The sequence below is a fragment of the Zingiber officinale genome, chromosome 3B (assembly GCF_018446385.1).
Source record: "Zingiber officinale cultivar Zhangliang chromosome 3B, Zo_v1.1, whole genome shotgun sequence".
Lineage (NCBI taxonomy): Eukaryota > Viridiplantae > Streptophyta > Magnoliopsida > Zingiberales > Zingiberaceae > Zingiber > Zingiber officinale.
In genome coordinates, this window is record NC_055991.1 from 13,808,447 (window position 1) to 13,828,977 (window position 20,531).

A 20,531-nucleotide genomic window follows, 5' to 3' on the forward strand; every position below is an offset into this window, starting at 1 on the left:
CGAGATTATATTATCGAGCGAGTTATGTTTATGCTCGACCGGATATTTCCCAGCCGAGTGCCTTCTATCCACCTTACTTTGTATATCTGCTCGCTCGCCCGAGATTATATTACCGAGCGAGTTATGTTTATGCTCGACCGGATATTTCCCAGCCGTGTGCCTTCTATCCACCTTAGTTTGTATATCTGCTCGCTCGCCCAAGATTATATTACCGAGCAAGTCATGTCTATGCTCGACCGGATATTTCCCAGCCGAGTGCCTTTTATCCACCTTAGTTTGTATATCTGCTTGCTCGCCCGATATTATATTACCGAGCGAGTTATGTTTATGCTTGACTGGATATTTCCCAGTCGAGTGCCTTCTATCCACCTTAGTTTGTATATCTGCTCGCTCGCTCGAGATTATATTACCGAGTGAGTTATGTTTATGCTCGACCGGATATTTCCCAGCCGAGTGCCTTCTATCCACCTTAGTTTGTATATCTGCTTGCTCGCCCGAGATTATATTACCGAGCGAGTTATGTTTATGCTCGACCGGACCTTAACTGTCGAACGTGTTTAAATGTACTACCTCCTCATCCGTCTCTTAGTTCAGTCGAGCTTGCGTTCTCGATCGGCCTGGTATTCTTGGTTGAGAGTTCATGCTCGACCGAGACTTTCCTACCGGGCGTAGGTGCGTGTGCTAATATTTCATCCATTTTAGTTCATTCAGCATTCCATGTACGGACGAGATTTGCCTGCCAAGCATATCTACCTATGTCGTGTCCTCAATTAGTTCTAGACCGACTAGTCCCCTATTCTCGACCGGGATTTGCTAGCCAAGAGCATTCACCTTACCCAGGCTTCTCTACTTCTTCTCTCTTCTACTTATATCCCCTTTCATATTATTGTACGGGGTTCGCCCCTTATAACCCATATCACTAGCCTCCCCCTAAAGTCTAGTCGAAGGAGGTGTGTTCGACTAACTAGACCTAAGTTTACTTTTGTCTCTTTGCTAAATATTGATTTTTCCTGAACCCTTCATATTTATGACAGTGATCTTGTGACCCCTGCTACAATAATCCCGTGATTCTTGATACAATGATTTTGTGGCCCCTGCTACAATGATCCCATGATACCTCCAGCAATTTAAATAAGTGTGTGATCCTACCTTCCCCACCGCGGATCAATTGCTACATGAGAAGAAAAAAATCTTTAGTTGAGGCAATGTGAGCGTTAGATATACATCATTCACATCAAAGAGAACTAGAGGTACGTCTATTAGCAGCTCAATTGCAGGTCCAATCAGAAGTAGCTTTGAGGAACAAAGCCTATTCAAAGTTGAAGCAAATGACTGAGGAGTTGGATGATTTAAGAGCCCAACACACTTCAGAGATAACCATTTTAACTAGAAAAGTTCATGTAGATAGCTTACTAATATCTCAACAACAACACGCCTTGGACCAGCAGAAGGCTAAGGTGGATCTTTTACAAGCCGAGTTGGCTCAGATTAGGTCAAAGATGACCTTTCAGTCACATGTTTGTGAGCGAGAACCATATAAACACCAGAGGATAGGATGATCCTCCCCCTTTTGTCCGGGTTGTCACTCTATTACTCGCCTCCACTTAGGATGAGAAGAGCAATCGGGTGGTTCCCATAAAAATTAGGTTCTGTTGGATGACGAATTTTTCTATCGGTAATGATCCTGTCTGAACTAGGAGTCAACGGACGCTGGGGACGTGGCGCTCCCTGCTGGATCCTTGAGTGCTCCGGCGAACCTGCAACAGAACCGAGCCGAGGGGGTGTCCCGGCGACGGCCCTCCGACGCTCAAGTCAGGCGAGGAAATAGCAAAGAAGTGGCTTCAGAGATCCAGACGCGCGTACCTCCGGTGAAGAAATGGAGGCCTTATATAGAACTATCGAAAGAGCCCAGGCACGTCAATCGAAGCAGTCATCTGCTTTAGACCATACCCAAGTATGGGCCTGTCAGAAGAGCATATATGAGACCATACTGCTACTGTATCCACCTCTCCCTGATGTGACGGCGGGATCTTCCATCGTGCAATCTCGTGTACGGCCTTATCATCAGACGTGCCTTCTCTGACATCCCATATCTCGAGACAAGCGCATAGGCCGCTCGACTACCTTTGTACCCTCGCCCTTATCTTGGCCGAGCGGACCACCCGCTCGGCCCTTAGGTCCCAGCCGAGCGGACTCCTGCTCGGCCCTTAGATCCTCCTGCCTTGGCGTCAGAAACCAGCCCATGGATGGGTTAACTCTGCTAAATGGGGTCCCCCATTCTTACCGCCGGATCACTTGCCTTCCCTTCAAGTCTAGTCGAAGGAGGCAGTGAGTCCGACTGACTGGACTATGTGTCCGCGGGCGGTCGTCGCCTTCCAGTCGCTTATAATATCTCTAGGGCCGTTCGGCCCTTCTGCCAAATTCAGCCGTTCGGCTCTTCATTCGATTGTCTTGTCGCTCAACATGGGTGTTTGCTTGTCTAGATCTTCTCGGAAATCACGCAAATCCTTTTCATTAAGTCGAAGCATGCGCGGTATGGGCGCATTAATTGTGCCTGGCGACGGAGCGCCACGTGGCTCCTCTTGCGCGGCGGTGATGATCCGTACGATGGGACGCTGGTTATTTCGAAACGGACGGCTAGATGATGACTTCGTCTTCCGTGACCTACATCCAACGGACGAGGCCGACCAGCCTCGTTCGTATAAAGCCCTCGTCTTCTCCGTTTCACGCCGCATTCTCTGTTTCATCGCGAATTTTCAGTCGAAGGTGCCCGCTGCTGCTGCATCATTCCGGTCGTCCCAGCTTTCGCCTCTCGGTGGTCTTCGGCTCTTTGGTGATCCTTTCTGTCCACCTTCCCTCAGTAAGCTTCTCCCCTCCCCTTACTAGGCCCTCCCAACTTGTTCTACCTTCTTTGCTCCCATTCCTTCGATTTCTCGCTGTCTTTTTGCTCCTTCGAGATGGCAAGCTCCTCTGAACCCGCTGTTGGAGTTCATGGCCCTTGGTACCTGACTATGGAGAGCCGATTTGATGAGGAGGGCGCTCGGCGCCTTGTTCGGACGTATGAGATTCCCGATAACTATGAAATAGTTGTAGCCGACCCGTCTGACCGGCCCCATGACCCGCCGATCGGCACCGTTTGTTTCTTTTTAGACCAATTTCAGGGCGGCCTTAGATTTCCTACTCATCCCTTTATTTTGGAGGTTTGCAATTATTTCCGCATCCCGCTCGGCCAACTTGTGCCGAATTCCTTTAGGCTGCTGAGCGGGGTAGTCGTCCTCTTTAAGCTGCATAGTATCCCTCTTGACCCCAAAATATTCCACTTCTTTTTCTACCCTAAACAATCCGAGCCGGGCACATTTATCTTCTAAAGTAGAATAGGCTTTAGATTTTTTGATAATATGCCGACCTCCAACAAACACTGGAAGGAGTTTTTCTTCTACATCCGACTTCCCGAGCGGCCAGCCTTCCGAACCAAATGGCAGACCGCTGTGCCGACTCAGCCGGAGCTCGGCAAGTTCGAAGCAACCAAATTTATCTTCATGCGGCGAATCTGGTTATCCTCAGCGATACAAGATCGACCGTTGCTTCTCAAGGGGTGTTGTATATTTTCGGATTGTCTCCCGTTCGGGCAAATCTCCCCATCCGCATGAGTAAGGATTCTTTACTCTTAGTCTTTTTGTCTAATTGATTTTAATTTCTTTTCTGCGCTGAAGTCATGTGGCGCCCAAGGCCACCGATCACTGAAGTTGAAGTCCGTGAAATCAAGCGGCGACTAAAGAGAACTCGCGAGCGGGTCTTATCCCCGCCGGCCTGGAGAGGGGGCGATGCCTCAAACAGCAAGTCACCTCACCGCTTCAACGGAGGTTGAGGCGGATCCTGTCCTCTGCTCCAGCAGAGCTGGAGTCCCCAGTCGGGATCCCCATCGGAAGTTCGGCCGAAGAGACACCAGCCTTCCGACTCAAGGCGAACCACAAGCGCCGATCGGGGTACATTCTCCTGACCATACACCGCCGCAGATCGGGACCCCTGTGGCTTCGCCTACTGCACGGCCCTCAGGCTCTCCTCCCCAAACTCGTCGCCGCTTACGTCGGTTGGGCGAAACTTCCACCATGGGGGAGTCCTCGCATCAGGCGGCCGCGACTGAAGAAGCGCCGTCCGGCCATCCGACCATCAAAACTACCCTCCGATTCCCATCGGAGGAATATTTACTGTCTTCTGATCGGCCATCAAGCCCCGTCCATGAAATAACCCTGACAGGCCCGCTCGCCAAGCTGTTCGAGGACGCCCAGATTCAAGTGGCCCTCATGACGCCTAAGCAGCTCGGCGATAACAACATGCAGCAGGCCACTCAGGTAAATTCATTTTTCTTTCTGTGCTATGCTACTGTCCAGTTCCTCATTCTATTATTTCCCTTATAGCGCTGGGCTGAACAAATTGCCACTAGCCATCGGCTAGCCGAGTTGGAGGGCCTTCTGGAAAAACTCCAAGTGTCGGAAGGTCCCTCGGCCGAGCGGGAGAAACAAGCTCTTGAGGCCGAAAAAAAGAAGGCTGCCGACCTGGCTGTTGAGGTAGCTCGGCTAGAGGACTTGGTGAAGAAGCGTGACAAAGAGGTGAAGCGCGCCGGTAGCCGGAAGAGGCAGGCGATCGCTGACCTGGACAGAATGAAAGTAGATGTCCATGCGCTAAATCAGCGATCTAAGGATCTGGAGGCCCAGCTGAACGCCGAACGGGAGGTCCGTTCGGCTGAATGCACAAAGGCTGAAGCAAACTTGAAGGCCCTCCAAGATTCCTTAACTGCTTCCCGGGCGTTGCTCAAAAAATACAAGGAGGGAGAGCCGAGTCGCCTAGCCGTAGCGCGCCAAGAATACATCCGCTCAGAGCGATTTGGCGAAAAGTTTGGTGGCAACGTCTCCTCAACCTTCCTCGAGGCGGTCAAGGTCACCACGGCGTACTTCAAGAAGGGGGGGCATCTTCCTGCTGACCTGAGCATTCCCCCTCCCGAACTGGCGGCCATGATCGACGACATCCCGGACACCTTTTTTAATTTTGAGGATCCGGAGTGATGTGGGTTATTCAAGCACTTTTTGTACTTCCTCCGCTCGGCGGATGTGAAATTTTTGTACGTGCCGTTCGGCATAATTTTTCTTCTAATGAAACGATGTCCCTTTTCCTGTCTTCTTACTCATTGTCCATAATATTCTTCTGTTTGCTTAACATTAATGCTTGTAAAATTTTCGCCAGTCGTGCTCTTAAGCTTTCTCCCTCACGCGTCCGATCGGCTTGGCTCATTGCATAAAGTGCGAGTGAGCAGACCTACTCGCTCTGCACGTATCCTGCTTGCGTGGAGTCAACAGACGCCGAGTGTCGAAGGACCAACCCCCTTCGGGCCTGAATGCTTTAATATTTATAGTTTCCGCAGTTTCTTACTCCGATATCCGTTCTTCCGCTTGGTATATTTATAGCCGATCGGCGCGGCTCTCGATTTTTAACGACGGTGCTCGTCGGCTTTCCGCTCGGATTATTTATAGACGCCGGCCCGTCTCGATTTTTAACGACGGTGCTCGTCGGCTCGGATATTTATAGCCGGTCGGCGCGGCTCTCGATTTTTAACGACGGTGCTCGTCGGCTTTCCGCTCGGATTATTTATAGACGCCGGCCCGTCTCGATTTTTAACGACGGTGCTCGTCGGCTTTCCGCCGGATTATTTATAGACGCCGGCCCGTCTCGATTTTTAACGACGGTGCTAGTCGGCTCGGATATTTATAGCCGGTCGGCGCGGCTCTCGTTAACGACGGTGCTCGTCGGTCTTCCGCTCGGAGGATAGACGCCGGCTCGTCTCTCGATTTTTAACGTCGGTGCTCGACGGCGCGGTTATTTATAGCCGGTCGGCGCGGCTCTCGATCTTTAACGACGGTGCTCGTCGGTCTTCCGCTCGGGGATTTATAGACGCCGGCTCGTCTCTCGATTTTTAACGTCGGTGCTCGACGGCGCGGTTATTTATAGCCGGTCGGCGCGGCTCTCGATCTTTAACGACGGTGCTCGTCGGTCTTCCGCTCGGGGATTTATAGACGCCGGCTCGATTTTTAACGTCGGTGCTCGACGGCGCGGATATTTATAGCCGGTCGGCGCGGCTCTCGATCTTTAACGACGGTGCTCGTCGGCGCGGTTATTTATAGCCGGTCGGCGCGGCTCTCGATCTTTAACGACGGTGCTCGTCGGTCTTCCGCTCGGGGATTTATAGACGCCGGCTCGTCTCTCGATCTTTAACGACGGTGCTCGTCGGCGCGGTTATTTATAGCCGGTCGGCGCGGCTCTCGATCTTTAACGACGGTGCTCGTCGGCTTTCCGCTCGGATTATTTATAGACGCCGGCTCGTCTCTCGATTTTTAACGTCGGTGCTCGACGGCGCGGTTATTTATAGCCGGTCGGCGCGGCTCTCGATCTTTAACGACGGTGCTCGTCGGCTTTCCGCTCGGATTATTTATAGACGCCGGCCCGTCTCTCGATTTTTAACGACGGTGCTCGTCGGCTTTCCGCTCGGATTATTTATAGACGCCGGCCCGTCTCTCGATTTTTAACGACGGTGCTCGTCGGCTCGGATATTTATAGCCGGTCGGCGCGGCTCTCGATCTTTAACGACGGTGCTCGTCGGTCTTCCGCTCGGGGATTTATAGACGCCGGCTCGTCTCTCGATTTTTAACGTCGGTGCTCGACGGTCTTCCGCTCGGGGGCTTTTTTAACGACGGTGCTCGTCGGCTTTCCGCTCGGATTATTTATAGACGCCGGCCCGTCTCTCGATTTTTAACGACGGTGCTCGTCGGCTTTCCGCTCGGATTATTTATAGACGCCAACCCGTCTCTCGATTTTTAACGTCGGTGCTCGACGGCGCGGTTATTTATAGCCGGTCGGCGCGGCTCTCGATCTTTAACGACGGTGCTCGTCGGTCTTCGAGGCTAACTCCTTACCAGGTCAAGCGACCTTGGCCTTCATAACTTATCTCGCGCTTGGACAGTCTTTGTGCCCGGCCGAACAACACGGGTCATTTGCTTGCGAATATAATCGGCTGGGGGGCCTTCGCTATTCGGGCGCTCGGCTCGGATAACCCATATGCCCCTTCCACCCAGCTCGGAGAACGTACTCCTAGCCGAACGGCTCAGGGTCTGCTGCGTCGAGCATTTTGGCTCGGATAATTTACCTCCGTCCGGAAGGTACCGGGTTTTCGATCCTTGAGCGCTTGGCTCGACCCATTTACCTCCAGCCGAGCGGCTCAGGCCTTCGCTCCAGGCAATAACGAACGCTGCTTGTTATACGCAGCCCGGCCGAACGGCCTGGGGTCTTCGGGCCTCGATGATAATGCCTTATATTCGCTCTTTCGACTCTTCATCTCTGCATTTCAAGTATTTAGTCGAAAAATAAAATACACGGTGATTTACAGTGATACACCTTTCACCCCGCCCGATAAGGCTGGAGGTGGTTCGCGCTCCAAGGCCTATCTAGCTGCCGTCCGTCCTCGTCTTCCAAATAATACGCGCCCGAGCGGAGCTTTTCGATGATTTTGAAAGGGCCTGCCCATGGAGCTTCAAGCTTGCCGACATCTCCGACCGGCTTGACTTTCTTCCAGACAAGATCGCCGACTTGGAACGATCTGGGAATTACGCGCCGGTTGTAGTTTTGCTTCATCCGCTGACGGTATGCCATCAGCCGAACGGATGCCTTAGCTCGCTCCTCGTCTACCAGATCCAACTCCATGTTTCTCCGATCGGCGTTGCCTTCATCGTACAATTGGACCCGGGTAGACTCGACGCCGACTTCCACCGGAATGACTGCCTCACCGCCATACACCAAATGGAACGGTGTGGCGCCCGTCCCTTCCTTCAGCGTCGTTCGGATGGCCCACAAGACGCTCGGCACTTCATCCGGCCAACTCCCTCCCAAATGGTCGAGCCGAGCGCGCAGAATACGAAGAATTTCCCGGTTGGCGACTTCGGCTTGACCGTTGCTCTGAGGATAGGCCACGGACGTGAAATGTTGCTCAATGCCGTAGCTTTTGCACCAATTCTCTAACATCTTCCCTGTGAACTGCCGCCCGTTGTCGGACACTAGTCGGCGAGGGATGCCGAACCGACAAATGATGTGTTGCCAGATGAATTTTTTAACCATTTGTTCAGTGATCTTTGCCAGCGGCTCGGCCTCCACCCACTTGGAGAAATAGTCCACCGCCACTAGTAAAAATTTCCTCTGCCCGGTCGCCATCGGAAATGGACCCACAATATCCATTCCCCATTGATCGAACGGGCATGAAATGGTTGATGCCTTCATCTCTTCTGTCGGTCGGTGGGAGAAGTTGTGATACTTCTGGCATGAAAGGCATGTAGATACTGTCCGAGCGGCATCTGTTTGTAAAGTTGGCCAAAAGTATCCGGCCAAGAGGATCTTCTTGGCCAATGAGCGTCCGCCCGGATGACCCCCGCATGATCCTTGATGTACTTCCTGGAGGATGTAAGCTGAGTCCTCCGAGCTTACACATTTCAGCAAAGGGCGCGAGAAAGCTTTCGATGAGTGTAAACCGACCGGCTCTTCTTCTGAGGAGCCGGGCTGCATATTCATCGGATGGTGTGGTGCCCGAACGGAGGAATTCTATAATAGGTGTCCTCCAATCACTTGGAAATGCGAGGCCTTGCATCCGGTCGACATGCGCCACCAGCAGCATTTTTTCAATTGGTTGCTGAATGGCGACCGGCGTTATTGAGCTCGCGAGTTTGGCTAACTCATCGGCCGCCTGGTTCTCCGTTCGTGGGATCTTCTGAATAAGCACCTCTCGGAAAGTAGCTTTGAGTTTTTCAAAGGCCTCAGCGTAGAGTTTGAGCCGAACACAGTTGATTTCAAAGGTGCCGGAGAGTTGCTGAGCGGCCAACTGTGAATCAGAATAGAGTGTCACCCGACCTGCTCCCACATGCCGTGCTGCCTGCAGTCCGGCTAGGAGGGCCTCATACTCTGCTTCATTGTTAGTAGCTTTGTAATCTAGCCGGACGGATAGGTGCATCTTTTCTTCCTGAGGTGAGAGTAATAATATTCCGATCCCACTTCCGAGCCGAGTGGAGGATCCATCCACATATATTCTCCACATAGCTTCCGGCTCTGGCCTTTGCACTTCGGTCACAAAATCAGCCAAGGATTGGGCTTTAATCGCCGAGCGGGGCTGATATTGGATGTCAAATTCACTTAATTCTGCCGTCCACTTGATGAGCCGTCCGGACGCTTCTGGATTCAATAGCACTCTTCCGAGTGGACTGTTCGTCCGGACAATAATGGTGTGAGCCAAGAAATACGGTCGAAGGCGTCGAGCGGCTAGAACCAAAGCAAAGGCCAACTTCTCGAGCCCAGTGTAACGAGATTCAGCATCTTTTAAAATGTGGCTTAGAAAATACACCGGCTGTTCTTCGACGTTCGCCCTCACAAGTGCTGAGCCTACGGCATGCTCAGTTGACGACAGATACATATAAAGTGACTCACGCCCGACCGGCTTGGCTAACACTGGCAGAGAATTAAGATATGTTTTCAACTCTTCAAATGCTCGGTCACATTCTTCATCCCACTGGAACTTAGTGGCCTTGCGCAGGATCTTGAAGAATGGCAGGCTCCGGTCGGCGGTTCTGGAGATGAATCTAGATAGAGCAGTTATTCGACCGGTCAACCTTTGCACTTCTCTTGTATTTCTTGGGGGCGGCATGTCTTGCAGTGCTTTAACCTTGCTGGGATTTGCCTCGATTCCCCGCTCGGTCACTATGTACCCCAAGAAACGCCCTCCTTTGGCTCCGAACAGGCACTTTTGGGGATTTAGCTTGACTCCATATTTGCGCAGCGTTCGGAAGGTTTCTTCCATATCCTTGAAAAGATCGGCCGCTCGGACGGATTTGATAAGAATGTCGTCCACATAAACTTCCAGATTCCGCCCGATCTGCTCCTTGAACACCTTGTTCATCAAGCGTTGATAGGTGGCCCCGACATTCTTCAATCCGAACGGCATCACATTGTAGCAATATGTGCCGTCAGCCGTTACGAAGCTTACTTTTTCTTGATCTTCCCGGGCGAGCGGCACTTGATGATATCCTTGGTAGGCGTCAAGCATGCAGATTAATTCGCAGCCGGCCGTAGAGTCCACCAGCTGATCTATCCGGGGCAGAGGATAAAAATCCTTGGGGCACGCCTTGTTTAAATCTCGAAAGTCGATGCAGACCCTCCACTTGCCGCCCGGCTTGGAGACCAAGACTACGTTGGCCCGGCCTGCACCTGCGTATGTGGCGGCCTTGAAGTTTTCCACCTCCGGGATAATGGCATTCGCCGGCGCTAAAGTCCCTTTTCTCTGCTTCACTAGCCGGCGTCCGGACATGCAATTCATCTTGCGCTAGGCTTGGGAAATTTCGAGTAATTCATGTGTCGACGAAGACATCATGATTTCGTTGAGGCATTGAATCGACTTCCCTTACATTTCTTTCTCCGGATCAGAGGCGATAAAAGTCGTGGCCTCCGATCGGGTCGGATGGATCTGGACTTCCTCCTTTTCATCATAAATTAAAGCAGGAGGTTTCTCGGTTATGGCGTGTACCTCAATTCGGGGCGCCTTCCGAGCGGAACAAGCTTCTGCTCGGATCATCTCTATATAGCACCGCCGAGCTGCTAGCTGATCTCCAGGCACTTCTCCTACTTGGTCCTCCACCGGGAACTTTATCTTCTGGTGGAAGGTTGAGACAACCGCTCGGAATTCGCCGAGCGCCGGTCGTCCCAAAATGACGTTGTAAGATGACGGAGAGTCGACCACCACGAAGTTTATTGTCCTGGTCCTCCTGAGCGGCTCTTCTCCCAGCGAGGTGGCTAGCCGGATTTGTCCGACCGGCTGAACTTCGTTGCCCGTAAACCCGTAGAGCGGGGTCGTCATGGGCAGCAGCTCGGCTCGATCTATTTGCAGCTGATCGAACGCCTTCTTGAATATGATGTTGACCGAGCTCCCTGTGTCAACAAATATGCGGTGAATGGTGTAATTTGCTATTACCGCTTTAATGAGCAGCGCGTCGTCATGGGGCACTTCTACTCCTTCTAAATCTCCGGGCCCGAAAGTAATTTCCGGTCCACTTGCCCGCTCTTGGCTACAGCCGACCGCGTGGATCTGCAGCTGCCGAACGCCCGCCTTTCTGGCTCGGTTGGAGTCTCCTCCGGTCGGCCCTCCAGCAATAACGCTGATCTCGCCCCGGGAAGTATTGCTCCTGTTTTCCTCCTCCCGAGCGGACGGTCGGGACCGTTCTCTGGACGCCCGGCGATTCTCCCGTCTTGGGGATCGGTGCCGATCGGGCGTCTGGTGATGTCGCCTCTCGGTGCGGGTCCGGTCAGCTTCATAGGTCCTTTGTCTTCTGTCGATGGGAGGAGACCGTCGTTCGGCTCTCCTGGGCATGGGATTAGTCACGAAGGGAAGACTTCGACAATCCCTCGTGTTGTGCGTATCCGACTGGTGGAAGGAGCAGAACAGAGGGGTCCACTTCTTCTTCGGTTTGGGCCGAGCGGCAGCCACTTCTTGTACGTGCGATCTGACGTGAGGGGATCGAATTGCTTCGGCCCTCGGTCCTCTGGGTGGCTGCTGAGCGGTGTGCTGTTTCCGCTCGGCATGAACAGGTGCGCGCTCGGCTGGAGTTTCCTTTTTCCGAGCGGCTTGCGCTTCTTCCACATTTATATATTCGTTGGCCCGATGCAACATGTGATCATAATCTCGGGGCGGCTTTCGGATGAGCGATCGGAAGAAGTCACCATCTACCAGGCCTTGTGTGAAGGCGTTCATCATCGTCTCCGATGTGGCCGTTGGGATGTCCATTGCCACTTGGTTGAATCGTTGGATGTAAGCCCGAAGCGATTCCTTTGGATCTTGCTTGATGGCGAACAGGCTGACACTTGTCTTCTGATAACGCCGACTGCTAGCAAAGTGGTGGAGGAAGGCCGTTCGGAAATCCTTGAAGCTTGTGATAGATCCGTTCGGCAACCTCCGGAACCACCGTTGAGCCGATCCCGAGAGTGTGGTAAGAAAGACGCGGCATTTCACTCCATCGGTGTATTGATGGAGCGTGGCCGTGTTATCAAACTTACCCAGATGATCATCCGGGTCCGTTGTTCCGTTGTACTCGCCGATCGTCGGAGGCACGTAGTGCTTGGGCAGAGGGTCTCGTAGAATAGCCTCCGAAAATTGGCGGTTGGCCCGCTCGGGAGATGAATCCGCCCGGGGAGCCTTACCTTTTCTGTCATCCCGCCTTGGTATTTCGTCCGAAGAAGAACCTCTATCTCTTCGAGCTGGTGCGGCTTCAGGGGTGCGAAATAAGGCCCGGTGAAAGGCGACGGTAGCTGGAGGTGCTTCCGCTCGGCCACCAGACGCAGATGTCGCTTGTTGCTCCTGTCGTTCAGCTGCCTCTTTCTGTTTCTGCTCCACAAGTTTGGCGGCCCTCATCTCGACCAGAGCGTCCAACTCTTCTTGTGAGAGTGCCACATTGTGTATCCTTCCAGCCTCGTCCATTGTCTCTGCTCGGATGCAGGAGCGTTAATTGATCCTGTCTGAACTAGGAGTCAACGGACGCTGGGGACGTGGCGCTCCCTGCTGGATCCTTGAGTGCTCCGGCGAACCTGCAACAGAACCGAGCCGAGGGGGTGTCCCGGCGACGGCCCTCCGACGCTCAAGTCAGGCGAGGAAATAGCAAAGAAGTGGCTTCAGAGATCCAGACGCGCGTACCTCCGGTGAAGAAATGGAGGCCTTATATAGAACTATCGAAAGAGCCCAGGCACGTCAATCGAAGCAGTCATCTGCTTTAGACCATACCCAAGTATGGGCCTGTCAGAAGAGCATATATGAGACCATACTGCTACTGTATCCACCTCTCCCTGATGTGACGGCGGGATCTTCCATCGTGCAATCTCGTGTACGGCCTTATCATCAGACGTGCCTTCTCTGACATCCCATATCTCGAGACAAGCGCATAGGCCGCTCGACTACCTTTGTACCCTCGCCCTTATCTTGGCCGAGCGGACCACCCGCTCGGCCCTTAGGTCCCAGCCGAGCGGACTCCTGCTCGGCCCTTAGATCCTCCTGCCTTGGCGTCAGAAACCCAAGCCCATGGATGGGTTATCTATAGCTCCGCTCGGACCATTATCCGTTGGGCCAGCCCTCCATTCTTACCACCGGATCAGGTAATAATACCGAGTAAAACTTATTTTCGTCCCACAGAACGTGATAATGAGTCGGTTTGTTTGTTTCACACTTTGTTTATGTTGTTGTTCTATCATATTCTCTCACTTGAGAGTGATAGAGTAATCTGGTATCTCTAGGCTTATTAATTCATTGTATTTGTTTATGGAAGTTCAAGGGTTATGATTGTAAAATTACTGATAGTGATTTTAGAATTTTATGTTTATGTTTGAGGAGGGTGTATAAAAACAGGTGATCAACTATGCAAGGAGTATTTGAACAAAAGAACAACAGAATGAGTTTGAACTTTAATTAGGTTTTTTGGACTTCACTCTGTCTACAAAATTGGTCGGGATTGTGTCTTGTCATAATACTTGGAGTTAGACCCCGCCATAATTTATTATTATCATTTTATATTTTCTCCTTATTATTCTCTTTATTGCACCTAGGAAATCGAACACCTTTCTCGTTATTGATTGATTCTTCAACGGAAAGAGAATGTTGGAGGCGCACGATACTACGACGATAACTCGAGCATGATTTAATCTGTTATGTCTATGATAAATGCCTATTTATGGATTCCCGACGCGTGTCGCCTATTTCTTCTTTCTGACGTAATAGTTTGCACGCTTTCTTAGTAACATCTTATATCATTCTTCTCTTAACAAATCAACGGCTCCCCTTGTGAGGGTTCTTCATATCCAATGGCTATCACTATCAATAATATTCTTGAAAAAACCCTTTATCTTCTTACCTTTTTCCTCTTCTCCCTCGCGCTCTTTGCTGGTGCTGTTGTTTAACATTCTTCATCCTCTACTAACCCTTCTTCTTTCCTAACTTCCTCTTTCCGTTCACCCTTTCTAAAGCTTCAGTAAGCCGTCTCTCTTGTGTTCTTGCATTATTCTATGGCTGAAGAGTCTTTTATTGCTTGGTACGCCCAAACACCTTCCACCTTTTGTAAGGTCGATAGGACCTCCATTCGTTCACAATATGAGATTTCTAAAGAATATAGCATTGCAATTCCTACTTCTGACGTTCGCCCTCATCTTTCTCCTGACGGTTATGTTACTTTTTTCAAAGACCAACTAATAGCTGGCCTACGTTTCCCCATTCCCCCTTTCTTGATAGAAATAAGCAGATACTTTAATATTCCCTTGCAACAATTCGCTCCTAATGCGTTCGTTATCTATGTGGTTTATTCATGATATTTTGCCTTTTTGACATCTCCCCAACTCTCTAAAATTTCTTCATATTTTCGTACACTAAGAGGTCGGACCCTGGTGTTTTTCTGTTTCAATCCAAGCCTAAGATGACATTTTTTGAAGAAATGCCTTCTTCCATCAAGGGATGGAAATCACGTTTCTTTTTTTTTTTAATTTCCTGTGCCTGTCCCTTGCTCTTCTTCCTGGCAATCCTCCCTTCCTACTCTTCTAGATGTAAAAGAACTACATCAACATTCTTCCTTCACTACTTATTCAGAAAGATTATAAGGTTGTTGCCTATTTATCCATAAATGGATATGCGATGACCTTCTCTATCTTTTTGGTTTGAGCCCCGTCAAGTAAAGCTTCACGGCTCTCTTGGTAAGTTATAGTTCATCTACAAAAATCCTATTTTACTAACTAAAATATTTTTTATTTTATGTAGTGGATGCTCTGTTTGAGGCTGCGATTGATGAGAAGCTATGTTTGGAGGAGAAGGCAATCCGTGCCAAGGAGAAGGTGTTATAGTGTATACTAAAAGTCTAACTTTTTGTATAAATATTTATTTTGAAATAAGAATCACATTGGTCAAATATTTACATTTATATGCTAAGTGTAGTTGTTCATTTAATTTATATTGAAGATAATATGGTGTGTGGTGCCACACAGAAGATCATGTTATCAGTTCCTTATAAATTATAAATAGTTGCTCACAACCAAGATGGAATTGTAGGACCGTTAGATTCGATAGAGGGGGGGTGAATATCGATTCGAAAAGTCGAGTAAAAATACGCAGCGGAAAAGTAAATGAACACAGTTGTTTTTACTTCGTTCGGAGCCTGTGACGACTTCTACTCGAAGGCCCGTGGTCCTTGACCACTTTCGTTGGGCAATCACTAACAATTCGAATATAATTACAAAATGAATACAGGGAATGCTAGTGAAACAAAGTAATACCGACAAGGAAATTAACTAAAAACCGAAGGAGCACTTTGTCGGAGCTTTGTTGGCGTCGCAGTAGAGCAGCAGGACCAGCAGTAGAAGAGTTCTCAGATTGATGATTGATTATCTGAAGCTCCTACCTGGGGCTTCTTTTATATGTTGCTCCGGGCTCCTGGATTCCTTCCGGGCGCCTGGAATGTGACGTAGCTGCTCAAACCGTGATGCTCCACGTGGCGATGACTTGGCTGGATATAATTTGCTTTCCGGGCGCCCGGATCCCTTTCGGGCGCCCGGATCCCCTCCGGGCGCCCGGACCACCTTGTTCCAGAAAACTCCCTTTTCTTGCAAAACAAAGTTAGTCCGAGGCAATATATATCCTGTAAGATAGATTGTTAGCACATTTTATAATAGTATGAATTAGCACAAATAGTATGACTTAGATTCCGTCTTTCCGAGACCGGAATCTAGTCACGATCTCGACTTAGATATCCGAAATGGATCTAAGCCGGATCGACGCCTGATGTTCCCTTCCCGGGAACGCGTCCTCGCAGTCACTCCCCTCCAGTGACTTACCTTACTTACCTGCCAGACGTCCGGTCAGCCTTTCGACCCGTCTGGACTTCTCGCCAGCTATCCGGTCAGCCCGTCGACCTAGCTGGACTTCTTGCCAAGCGTCCGGTCAGCCCGTCGACCCGCTTGGACTTCTCGCCAGCTATCCGGTCAGCCCGTCGACCTAGATGGACTTCGTGCCTAAGCGTCCGGTTAGCCCGTCGACCCGCTTGGACTTCGCGCCAGCTATCCGGTCAGCCCGTCGACCTAGCTGGGCTTCGTGCCAGACATCCGGTCAGCCCGTCGACCTGTCTGGACTTCTCCTGCACACTCGATCAAAGTGTCAGACAACAACAAAACTAACTTAACATATTTGTCATTCATCAAAACCTGGGTTAAATCGTTAGTGCTAACCGCACCAACAATCTCCCCCTTTTTGATGGAATGACAACCTGGTTAAGTTAGTGACAACCAGGGGCGGAGCCACGTTGATGATTGGTGGGGCAACTGCCCCACCTCAATATTTTGCAAATGTCCATAGATATTATAGAATTACAATTTTGCCCCAGCAAAAAAGAAAAATAAAACTAGGGCACGTAAGTTGCAACCCTCGCTGCCCTCTCCCTGCGCGGCTGTGCGCCGCGGCCGCCTGTGCAGCTGTGCTCCCTGAGACGAGACGACCCCCTAATCCGGTAATCCCTATCCATCTTTATCGACAACAACTCTAAGATTTTCTTCGCCCTCCTTTTCTTCCTCCGCTCCGATTCTCTAATCTCTAGTCTCCACCCTCCGCCGCCTCCGTAGCTTCTCCAAGTAGAACCTCATCGACGACTCGACGAGGCTCTCTTTTACGGTGTCGACAGCCGGCTTCCCTCTGCCTTGTCCCTGCCGCCACTCGTTGGATTCGACGACGCTACTGTGCTTGCCGGTGGCGGTGGAGTCCACCCCGTGTTGGACGTCATTCCCTAATTTCCACTGCTTTGTCTGCCGGATTCAAGACTTCGAGGACAGCTGGTATCTTCCCCAATTTCACTTATTAATGCTTGCAAGTTGGAATCCATTCCCTGATTTCTCTTATTATTTAGTAATTTTGGATTTTTGGTTGATTAAATATTATTGGCCTTACATTATCCCAAACATAGTTCATAAATAGTTTGAAATAAATTCACAGAGGAAATCAAAGCATCAGTAAGTCAAGCATTACATCTATTTGGACACTTTGCAATGTTTGTAGAATAAAGATGCCAAGTGTGTTTAAATAACATGAGTGAATTGTATATCATGATTCAAAGTTATACCTTCACTCCAATTATCTGTAGAATGAACTGGTGTTGTTTATTATTACAAGGCAGAAATAATTTTCGTCTTTGTGCTCTATTGTGGCAAGACTACTATGGTAGTTTGGTGCATATTAAAGTGTTTCAATTCACTCAACCTTCAACGGAAATGATATCAGAAGAAAAGCTTTGCTGCAAAAAATGAACATTTTTAACCAACAGTATCCATAGAATTTCTCATGTGCCATTGCCACCAATTCTTTTGGCATGGAAAAAAAGGGCTTTTAAAAGAGAGGAGAAAGTCGATCTGATATTGTTGATTATGAAAATACAGATTCCTATGAAAGTCATGTTAATGAGTTACATAAGTTACATTACTAATTTACTAGTTAACTCATAGTGCAGTAAAATAACATATTTTTAAGACCAAGAAAGCGAACTTCTCGACTGATCAAATTCTTGATTATGCAAATTGAGAAAAGAAGTTAACATTTTAATCTTGTAGAGGAACTTCCTTATCACATAGGCTTACGGTGTTGCATTTACTAGATAGTTGAGGACGTGAGGTGAATAAATAAGCGGAAAAAATAAGTGGTGGATGATTAGTGTCAGCTGTTGTTACAATTTTCTAGTTGCCATTATGCTATTATTGAAGCTTCTTTTGTTGTAGGGTTACATTTAAGTTAAGTAAATTATATTAAAATTTACAAATAATTGTTCATATGACATTTTCTTTTTCTTCTTAACATTAACAGGAATGGATAAATTTCTTAAAAGAAAGTCAATGGTAAATGAAGAAACAAGTCAAAGAGAAAAAAGTAATCTAGAGTTACAACATGTTCCCTTAAAAAAATCTCAAGTTGAAATCAATTTGGATGATCTTCAATCAGATCCTGGGTTACGGGTAAAGATTTCAAACTATGATCCTAATGATCGGGAAAAAGTGAGAAGAGCTTACCTGCAGAAAGGACCTTGTCAACCTCGCAATCATAATTTTCCACAAAGAAAAATCGGTAAAGCATCAAGAAGATTTTGTCCATCTTGGTTTAATGAATTTGGAAATTGGTTAGAATATAGCATAAGTAAAGATGCTGCATTTTGTTTGTGTTGCTACTTATTCCGACCAGATTTTGGAAAACAAGTAGGTGGAGATTCATTTACTTCAGTTGGGTTTACTAATTGGAAAAAAAAAGAGATTTTTGTTAAACATGTTGGAAGTTCAAATAGCGCACATAATCAAGCTTGGCAGAAATGTGTAGATTTGATGAAAGAAAGTCAACACATTGAAGTTGCTCTTACCAGGCAAACAGAGCAAGCTCGCAATCTTTATAGAGTCAGGTTAACTGCTTCAGTTGATTGCATACGATTTTTGTTACGCCAGGGGTTAGCTTTTCGAGGGCATAATGAATCTGAAAGTTCATTTAATCAAGGTAATTTTCTTGAACTTTTGAAATTCGTTGCAGATCATAATGAAGATATAAAGAATGCAGTTTTACAAAATGCTCCGGAAAATAATCAATTAACTTCTCCTGAAATTCAAAAAGATATTGTAAATGCTGCTTGTCTTGAGACTACAAATGCCATATTGAATGAACTTGGAGATGAAGTGTTTGCCATATTAGTTGATGAATCACGCGATATATCAGATAAAGAACAAATGGCTATTGCTTTACGTTATGTAAATTTGAGAGGCATTGTTGTTGAACGTTTCCTTGGGATTGTTCATGTTGGTGATACTTCTTCCCTGTCACTAAAAAAAGCTATAGAATCACTACTTTCATATTATGGATTGAGTATAGCTAGAATTAGAGGACAAGGATATGACGGTGCAAGTAATATGCGAGGAGAGTTTAACGGGCTCAAAAGTTTGATTTTGAAAGATAATCTTTTTGCATATTATGTTCATTGTTTTGCACATCAACTGCAACTTACTATTGTTGCAGTAGCAAAAAATCATCTCCAAGTTGCTTCTCTATTTAATTTGGTTGCTATTGTAGTCAAAGTAGTTGGAGGTTCATGTAAAAGACAAGATATCTTTCGAGAGAAACGAATGGCTGAAGTTAAAAAAGCACTTGGAAATGGAGAAATTTTCAGTGGTCGTGGCTTAAATCAAGAATCTGGGCTTAAAAAAGCTGGTGATACTCGTTGGGGTTCACATTATGGCACATTGATGAGTTTAATTGTGCATTTTTCCATTGTTCTTGATGTTTTAGAATATGTAGTGGAAGATGGTGCTCATTCAGAACAAAAGGCTGAAGCTGCTGGTCTTTTGGATTCTTTAGAAACATTTGATTTTGCTTTCACTTTGCATTTACTGAAGAGCATTTTGGGTGTTACAAATGAACTTTCCCAGATTTTGCAGAGAAAGAATCAAGATATTGTCAATGCCATGATACAAGTTAAAATCTCAAAAAAGAGATTGCAATTGATGAGAGATAATGGTTGGGATGATTTATTGAATGAAGTAATGATGTTTTGTAATTGCCATGATATTGTAATTCCAGACATGAATGAAGTTCGTGTTCTCAAAGGTAGATCAAGACGTAAAGCTCCAATTGTTACCAATTTACACTACTACAAGGTTAGTCTATTTTATGAAGTCTTGGATATGCAACTTCAAGAGCTTAATGATCGATTTGCAGAAGTAAATACTGAATTGCTTCTTTGTATGGAATGTCTTAGCCCAGAAAATTTGTTTTCTGCTTTTGACAAGGAAAAGTTGCTTCAATTTGCTAAGTTTTATCCCGCAGATTTTTCATCAATTGAGATTCTGGCATTAGGTAATCAGCTTGATAACTATTTTATGGATATGAACTCCAGTAAAGAGTTTGCAAATTTGAAAGGAATAGGAAGTCTTGCGAGAGAATTAGTTGAAACAAGAAGAGATATTGTATATCCATTGGTGTATAAGCTTATTAAACTTGCACTTGTGTTACCGGTGGCTACAGCAACTGTGGAAAGGGCATTTTCTGCTATGAAGATTGTGAAAAATCGACTTCGAAATCGAATGGGAGATCGGTGGCTGAATGATTGTTTGGTTACTTTTATTGAAAAAGAAGTTTTTGATACAATTGACAATGAATTAATATTACGTCGTTTTCAAAATATGTGTACTCGTAGGGAATTCTTGTAAAATATTTTGTTATGTAATTTTTGTATAATATATTGTGCTTTAAATATTTTGCTCCACTTGATAGAAGGGGGCTAGCTTCACAATTCTGGACAGAAAAATTTCGTGTATTGTATCTGTTAAGTCATTCAAATTTCAGATATGGCTACAAGCTTATTGTAAGGCCTTTTAATCCTACAAAAACTTTTATATTGTGGCTGCTGTTAAATACAGGA

At 47.7% G+C, this 20,531-nt stretch overlaps 1 protein-coding gene across 1 annotated transcript; it reads left to right on the forward strand.

The window, feature by feature from the left end:
• Nucleotides 1-3,824: 3,824 nt before the first annotated feature.
• LOC122054697 (zinc finger MYM-type protein 1-like) lies at nucleotides 3,825-20,319 on the forward strand. The gene is made up of 2 exons (XM_042616135.1): nucleotides 3,825-4,086; nucleotides 17,942-20,319. Exons 1-2 carry the CDS (start codon nucleotides 3,825-3,827, stop codon nucleotides 20,317-20,319), a joined length of 2,640 nt encoding a protein of 879 aa, XP_042472069.1.
• The last annotated feature ends 212 nt before the right edge of the window (nucleotides 20,320-20,531 follow it).